The sequence below is a fragment of the Eimeria tenella genome, genomic scaffold (genome assembly GCF_000499545.2).
Source record: "Eimeria tenella Houghton genomic scaffold, Eth_scaff487, whole genome shotgun sequence".
In the NCBI taxonomy this organism is placed as follows: domain Eukaryota; phylum Apicomplexa; class Conoidasida; order Eucoccidiorida; family Eimeriidae; genus Eimeria; species Eimeria tenella.
The window spans coordinates 1-7583 of NW_013545631.1; the positions used below are offsets into that span (position 1 = coordinate 1).

The 7583-nt window shown below is 59.9% G+C and overlaps 2 protein-coding genes across 2 annotated transcripts; both read right to left on the reverse strand.

Moving 5' to 3' along the window:
• Positions 1-576: 576 nt before the first annotated feature.
• ETH_00028275 (uncharacterized protein) lies at positions 577-1436 on the reverse strand (the record flags this gene model as incomplete). Its single annotated transcript, XM_013380277.1, has 2 exons — positions 577-866; positions 1043-1436. The coding sequence occupies 2 exons, from the start codon at positions 1434-1436 to the stop codon at positions 577-579; spliced, it is 684 nt and encodes a 227-aa protein (XP_013235731.1).
• A 1221-nt stretch (positions 1437-2657) lies between these two features.
• Positions 2658-7312, reverse strand: ETH_00028280 (uncharacterized protein; the record flags this gene model as incomplete). The annotated part of the gene is given in 10 exon segments (XM_013380278.1): positions 2658-2750; positions 3080-3225; positions 3781-3959; positions 4256-4319; positions 4563-4734; positions 4961-5034; positions 5353-5448; positions 5811-5919; positions 6174-6369; positions 6383-7312. Coding segments are annotated over 10 exon segments (2059 nt in total), but the record flags the coding sequence as incomplete, so codon positions are not given.
• Positions 7313-7583: the final 271 nt, after the last annotated feature.

A 7583-nucleotide genomic window follows, 5' to 3' on the forward strand; every position in this document is an offset into this window, starting at 1 on the left:
AAATGAGAAATCCCAGCAGCAGGAGCTTCAAACACAGCAGCAGCAACACGAGGCTGAGCAGCCCAGGTGCTCTAAGCCCAATCAGGACTGCTGCGAGCAGCAGCAGAACCCGCAGCATCAACAACAGCAAGAGCAGCAGCAGCAGCAACAACAGCAGCAGCAAGAGCACGCCGCTTCCACGGGTGAGGTCAACTAAGCCGTTTCTCGGCAAATGGCGATCTCCAGCGGACACTTGCAGTGCAGAAATGCTTCTGCTGCTGCTGCTGCTGCTGCTGCGTCTGCTGCTGCTGCGTCTGCTGCTGCGGCTGCTGCTGGGGGCTCCTCTGCTGCTCGCGCGGTACCTGCAATGCGGACAAGGAGGCACAGCAGCGACACAGACACACGAGGGTATTCAGCCAAAGGCTTTCGCTGCTTGTGGTAGCAGCAGCAGCAGCAGCAGCAGCAGAGCCGCGTGAGCAAGGCGCAGCTGGACCCAGACCACTATGCGGCCTCCCAAGGACCCCCCAGAAGCCCCCAGGGGCCCGCACGGGCCCCCCAGAAGCCCTCAGGGGCCCCCGAAGGGCCCCCTAGGGGCCTCTAGGAGGTGTTAGGGGCCCCCAAGAAGCTGCTGAGGGCCTGTAGGCCCCCCGGTGGGGCCCCCGTGCTGCACTGACCTGCTGCTTCTTGAGAAGGCGAGTGGCGAAAAGAACCTGCGGAGTTATACTGCAGCCAGGGGGGGAGGTCGCTGGGGCCCCTCCAGAGTTTGGGGCCAAAGGGTACAGTGCCCGTGGCTGATTCTGCTGCTGCTGCTGCTGCTGCTGCGTCTGCTGCTGCTGCGTCTGCTGCTGCGGCTGCTGCTGGGGGCTCCTCTGCTGCTCGCGCGGTACCTGCAATGCGGACAAGGAGGCACAGCAGCGACACAGACACACGAGGGTATTCAGCCAAAGGCTTTCGCTGCTTGTGGTAGCAGCAGCAGCAGCAGCAGCAGCAGCAGAAGCATTTCTGCACTGCAAGTGTCCGCTGGAGATCGCCATTTGCCGAGAAACGGCTTAGTTGACCTCACCCGTGGAAGCGGCGTGCTCTTGCTGCTGCTGTTGTTGCTGCTGCTGCTGCTCTTGCTGTTGTTGATGCTGCGGGTTCTGCTGCTGCTCGCAGCAGTCCTGATTGGGCTTAGAGCACCTGGGCTGCTCAGCCTCGTGTTGCTGCTGCTGTGTTTGAAGCTCCTGCTGCTGGGATTTCTCATTTTCGTGTCCTTGCTGCTCCTGTTGCTGCTGCTGCTGCGGGGCTGTCAGCTGGCTGTTTTCTTTTTGCTGGACGTCATCCTGCTGGTGATGTTGCTGCGGAGCATCAGCAGCATCTGCTGCTGCAGCAGGTGCTGCAGCAGCTGCAGCAGATGCTGCTGCTGCTGCTCGCTTGCTCTTCCTGGGCCCCATGATGGAGCCCCGCATCCAAGGCATTTTGCCCTTCATAAGAAGCTGGGGGCCCCTTTGCTGCTGCCTCTGTGCTGCTGCTGCAGAGGGTCACTTTGCTGCTTTTGGGGACCCGCTTTCGGCAGTCTCGAGGCCCCGCCGTTTCGTCAAGGGTCTCTCTCTGTGCGTAGAACGGTAGCAGCAGCTACAGCTGCTGCTGTTGCTGTTGCTGCTGTTGCTGCTGCTGTTGCTGCTGTTCCTGCTGCTGTTCCTGCCGTTGCTGCTGCTGCTGCGGGGGGCTCTAGCAGCAGATTTCAAAGCTACGCAGAGGCCCCCGGGTCTACACATATCTGGCTAGGGCCTGTAGAGGTGCAGCAGTACCTGGATGGGGCCGCGGGGGGCCCCCCGTGGCTGGGGCCCCCAAGGGCTTGTGTTGTTAGCTGTTATGTGTGGCTGGGGCCCCCAGTCAGCAGAGGAAGGCAGGCTTGTGCTGCTGCTGCTCATGAAGGCCTTATAGGCCTTAAAATCATCAACGCGAAGCAGCAGCAGCAGCAACAAGCCCTGCTGCTGCTGCTGTGCTGCAGTTGCTGCAGGGTCACTTCTTCCCACTGCGCAGCCAGACCGTACTTACTCAGGCGCCGTGAAGAAAAACCCGGAAGTCTCTCAAAACCAAGAAATATTCATTTATCAATTGAAATATTTTCACTAAAAGAAGATAAGAATCCCTAGCGATTGTTACCACAGCAGCAGCAGCAGCGGCAGCAGCAGCAGCCCCGCACGTACCTAGTGAGCACGAGGCCTAATCTCCAGCAGCAGCAGCAGCAGCAACAGCAACGACAACAACATCTGCAAACTGCAAATCTAAAAGTCAAATCTCCTTCAGATTTCAGACAAAACACAAGGGGCCTCCATGCCTCCTTGCCACAAAGTGACCCGGGGGGCCCCTCGGGGACCCTCGAGGGCCCCCTGGGGGCCCCTAGGGGGCCCCTTAGGCACACCTGGGGGCCCCCTTGAGGATCCTCGGGGTCCCACGGGGCCCTTAAAGACATAAATACTTTATAAACCCCAGAGACTCTAAAACACCCGCAGCTGCCTCTGCAGTTTTTCCCGCTGAGGTCCCGCGCTCGATTCCCGGCAGTTCCTAAGCCTCGAATTCCCTGCTGCTGCTGCTGCTGCTGCTGCTTTTCCTGTTGTTGCTGCTGCTGGCCCAGTGCTGCTGGCTACGCAAGGCAGGGCCAAAGGGGAAGTGCCAAGGGGCGCCCTCGCGTCTTACTCTTTGGGGTCTTTTCCTGCCCCTCCCTGCTGCTGCTGCTGCTGCTGCTGCTGCATTCTTTGCTCCGTTTCCTCAAGGTACTGCCCCTCCTGCATAAACCCAACTCCATTAAATCAACAAAATGAAACGGCCAAATAATAAGACCCTTTGGGGCCCCCACAGACCCTCAACATTCCTCAAGGCTCTGGGGCCACTGAAGGTCTCCTGGGGCCCCTAGGGGCCCCCAGGGACCCTAAGGGCCCCTCAGGGGCCCCCCAAGGTACCCACAAAGCCTGCAGGGGGCCCCCAGCGGGGCCAGCGTGTCTTTGAAGCCTCTCAGTCTACACCTGCAGCTCCTCTTGGGGCCCCCGTAGAGGCCCCTAGCTCGTGGGGGACCTCCGGGCCTGCTAGGGTTTAGGGTTTAGGGTTTAGGGTTTACCAGGTAGGCCTGTTTGGCTGCTTCGAGGTGGTCTCTTAGCTGCACCAGCAGCAAGTCCGTGGGGGCCCCCCGGACTTCAGCTTGCTGCTCAATTTGCTGCGTCAGCTGCTCCAGCTTTTGGTCAATCAGCGCCAGCTTCTCTTCGTCTGCGCCCACAGACCCCCGCAGCTGCCACAGCTAGCCACAGCTAGCCACAGCTAGCCACAGCTAGCCACAGCTAGCCACACATAGTCGCTGCTAGCCACAGCTAGCCGCAGCTAGCCACAGATGGCCGCAGCTAGCTACAGATAGCCACAGCTAACCACAGCTGGCCACAGCTAGCTACAGCTAGCTACAGCTAGCTACAGCTAGCCACAGCTAGCCACAGATGGCCACAGCTAGCCACAGCTGGCCACAGCTAGCCACGGCCTGCTAAGGCTAGCCGCAACTAGCCACAACTGGTTAGAGCTAGCCACAGCAGGTTACAGCTAGCCACAGCTAGCTACAGCGAGCCACGCCGCCGCAGCCTGAGCTGTCTAAAGGCCCCATGGCTCAGTAAAGCTGGCCTCAGACTCCTACAGAGGCTCAGATAGCTGCAGCTAGCTGCAGCTAGCTACAGACACACAGGGGGCGGCCAGAGCTGCCCCCACAGATAAAGCATGGGGCCAGGTGCTGCAGCCGCGGCAAAGCAGCAGCAGCAGCAGCAGCGGGGGCTGACGCACTTGAAAACGCAGAATACTGCAGCTCTGCTCTTTCCTTCTCAGTGAGCTTTGGGCGAGTAGCATCGGCAGCAGCAGCAGCAGCAGGAGTGTCCATTTCTGCTGCGTCATGGGGGCCCCTAGTCCGCATCGAAGAGGGCCCATCTTCCGGCAGCAAAGCAAATGAGGCCTCCATCAATTCCCTGAAAGACACAACCCCACAAAATAAGTGCTGCTGCCATCTTCTGCAGCAGAAAAAGCAATTAAAATGACACGAAAGGACCCCAGGGGGCCCCCAGAGGGCCCCCAGGAACCTAGGGCCCCTGGAAGGCCCCCAAAGCAGCCATAAGGGGCCCTTCGAATGACCTTTAGTAAGGCCCTTTCTTGGTAGCCCCACCAGTACCCAAGGGGCCCCCAAAAGAGTACCAAAGGGCCCCCAGCAGGCCTTGGGGGGCCCCCAAGGGCCCCCAGGGGCCCCACAGGGCCGCACGGGGCTGACCTGAAGACATCATCTGTGCCAGTTATCTTTTTGTTTGGAGACACTCGAGGCTCTCCGCAGAAGCCTGAGGGGAAGTTCCCGCAGCAGATGCGCAGCAGCAAGTATTCAGCAGCAGCAGAAGCAGCAGCAGCAGCAGCAGACGCCACAGTGCCGCAGATTCTGCAGCAGGAAGTGTGCGGAATGCGGCAGCAAAATGAGCAGCAGCGGCAGCCCGAGCAGCACCATGATTGTCGCAGCAGCAGAAAGAACTGCGGCCCAGCAGCAGCAGCAGCAACAGCAGCAGCAGCAGCAGCAGCAGCAGCCGTACCTAAACTTTGTAGGATCTGCGTGGCAGACACATTCCTTTCGTCAATTGACCTGAGGGCCTCCTTGCGAGCTGCTGCTGCTGCTCGCTGCTGCTCCTGCACTGTCGTGTGGGGCCCCGAGGGCCCCTGGGACTCATAAGCTTCCTTTTCAGCTTGCTGGTAATGTGCTGCGGCCTGCAGCAAACAGTGCAGCACCGCAGCAACGCTGCTGCTGTTGCACCTGCAGCTGCTGCTGTTGCACCTGCAGCTGCTGCTGTTGCACCTGCAGCTGCTGCTGTTGCACCTGCAGCTGCTGCTGTTGCACCTGCAGCTGCTGCTGCTGCACCTGCAGCTGCTGCTGCTGCACCTGCAGCTGCTGCTGTTGCACCTGCTGCTGCTGGAGCCCCTGGGCGTTTCTTACCTGCAGCTTGTTCAGCCACAGAAGGTTTGCCGTCTTCTTGCGGGACACGCGCCCGAGCTGCACTGCCTGAGTAACTGCAGCAGCAGCAGTAGCAGCAACAGCAGCAGCAGCGGCGGGAACAGCATGCAGAAACGGGCGAGCTCTGGTTTTTGTGAGCAACAAAGCCCCCTCACCCCCGTGCTGCAGCAGCAAAGATTACTGCCATAAAGGTGACCCCGCAGCTGTGCAGGCAGCAGCAGCAGCAGCAGCAGCAGCAGCAGGTGCGGCCGCAACGGTAGCAGCAGAAACAGCAGCAAAGGAAAACAAGACGCGCCAGGTAGCACTGATAGCAGCATGTAACGCAGCAGCAGCCGCAGCAGCAGCAAGTGCAGCAGCAGCAGCAAGTGGGTCACCTTTGCGTTCGATTTGCTGCCGCTCGTGCAGCACGGCCCTTCTCTTCGTCTTTTCCAGCAAACGGTCGAGGGCCTCTTCGCGCCTCAAGCGCTTATCTGCGAGCCCCAGCAGCAGCAGCAGCAGCAGCAGTAGCAGCCACAGCAGCAGCACAAGATGTTGTACGGACGCAACACTAAGGTAGGAAGCTGAAAGAACTCGAGCTTCTTCTGCAAGCAGCTTCTGTCCTCTTCTTAATTGTAGCTTAGCAGCCGCAGCAGCAGCAACAGCAGCACCAAAAGCAAGAGGAAAGCAGCAACAGCAGCAGCAAAAGCGACAGCAGGAGCGAGAGATCAACGGCGGCAGCAGCAGCAAGAGCAACTGCAGCGTCAAAAACTGCAGCAGCAACAGCGACAAAGCAGCAACCTCTGCAGCACTACTAGCAGCAGCAGCAGCAGCAGCAGCAGCGACTGCTGCTCACCCTCCCTGGTTTGCTGCAGCAGCAACTGGTGTCTTTGCCTCTCCTCGCGAGTCACTTCTGCCAGCCGCTGCAAATACTGGGCCCTGTAAATGCGGCGAATTTCTGTCAGCTAAAAAGCAAAAAACAAAAAGAAAAAATTAAAAAGAAATTAAAAGGAAATTAAAAAGAAATTAAAAGGATTTAAAGAGACTAAAAGAGATTAAAGTGATTAAAAAAGATTAAAAGAGACAAAAAAAGAAAAAAAAAGACAAAAAAGAGCCAAAAAGAGACGAAAAAGACCCAAAACACAGATGCAGCAGCAGCAGCTGCTGCTGCAGCAGCTGCTGCTGCTGCTGCTGTTGCTGCTGCTGCTGCTGCTGGTACCTGTCTCTGCCACATGAAGAGCTCGGCCTGGTAAGGGGTGAGGCCCTCTCTGAGCTTTGCTTGCTGCTGCTGCAGCGGGGCCTGGGGCCCCAGCAAAAAGGCCAGTCTGTGCTGCAGTGCAGCAGCAGCAACAGAAGGGACCCCCCGCACTTCTTCCAGGGTTTTCCGCTGCGGCGGCAGCGGCACTGGCACTTGCCTGCAGCACACACCCACGCCCCCTGCTGCCGCTGCTGCTGCTGCTGCTGCTGTTGCTGTTGCTGCTGCTGCTGCTGCTGCTGCTGCTGGCAGTCTCTTTGGGGGCGCTGCTCGATTGGCTGCTGCAGCTGCGGAGCGGCGCCTCTGCTACCTCCCCGCAGCCCCTACGCCGCCGCTGCCGCCGCCTCTGCTGCTGCTGCTGCTGCTGCTGCTGCTGCAGGTACCTGGCTGGGGGCAGCAGGGAGAAGCGGCGGGCCTTCTCGCGGCGACGAACTGCTGCCTTCACCAAAGACTCTCCGGGGCCCAAAAGCTGCTGCGGACTTTCGCGCAAAGTCGCGCGCTTGAAGCGCCCGGGGGGGCGCAGAAAGGCAGCAGCAAGCAGCGCAGCGCGAGGCACGAAACTCGCGTAGCCCGACATCCTGCTGCTGCTGCTGCTGCTGCTGCTGCTGCTGCTGCGGGTGGGGGGGGCGCTGGCGGCGGAGCTGGTGGTGCTGCTGGTGGTGGTGCTGCTGCTGCTGTTGGTGTTGCTGCTGCTGCTGGTGCCGCTGCTGCTGCTGGTGCTGCTGCTGCTGCTGCTGGTGCGAGGGCTGCTGCTGCTGCTGCTGGTGCTGCTGGTGCGAGGGCTGTTGGGGCTGGAGGGGGTGGGTAGCAGCGGAGTGCTGCGCAGGGGTGAGGGCTGCTGCTGCTGCTGCTCCTGCTGCTGCTGCTGTGGTTGCTGCGAGAGGTGAGGAAGGCGCAGCTCCAGCTGCAGCGGGTCTGGAGTGGAGCTCACGATGCCCCTGCTGCTGCAGCCGCTGCAGCAAATCTTCCTGCTGCTGTTGGTCGAAACGCTGGTGCTGCTGTTGCTGCCGGTCAAAGCAATGCTGCTGCTGCAGCTGCTGCTGCTGCTGCTCGCCCAGTTGCTGCCGCTGCCGCTGCTGCTGCTGCGACTGCTGCGCTTGGGCCTGCGGCCGACAGCAAATGGAGCAGCGGCAGCTCTGAGGCCCTCAGAGTCCCTACCAGTACTGTATTCCTCCTTGCTTGGGCCCTTTCACTTGCTGCGTTGCTGCTGCTGCTGCTGCTGTTGCTGCTGCTGCTGCTGGGTTCGAGCTTATGGACCACTCGAGTCTAGAGAAGGGCCCTACTGCAGCAGTGTAGGCCAAAGTAGGCATTTCCCGGAGCCGCCAAAGAAAGCTTAATTTGCTGATTTCGTGGGTATTTTGAAACAGCAGCAGC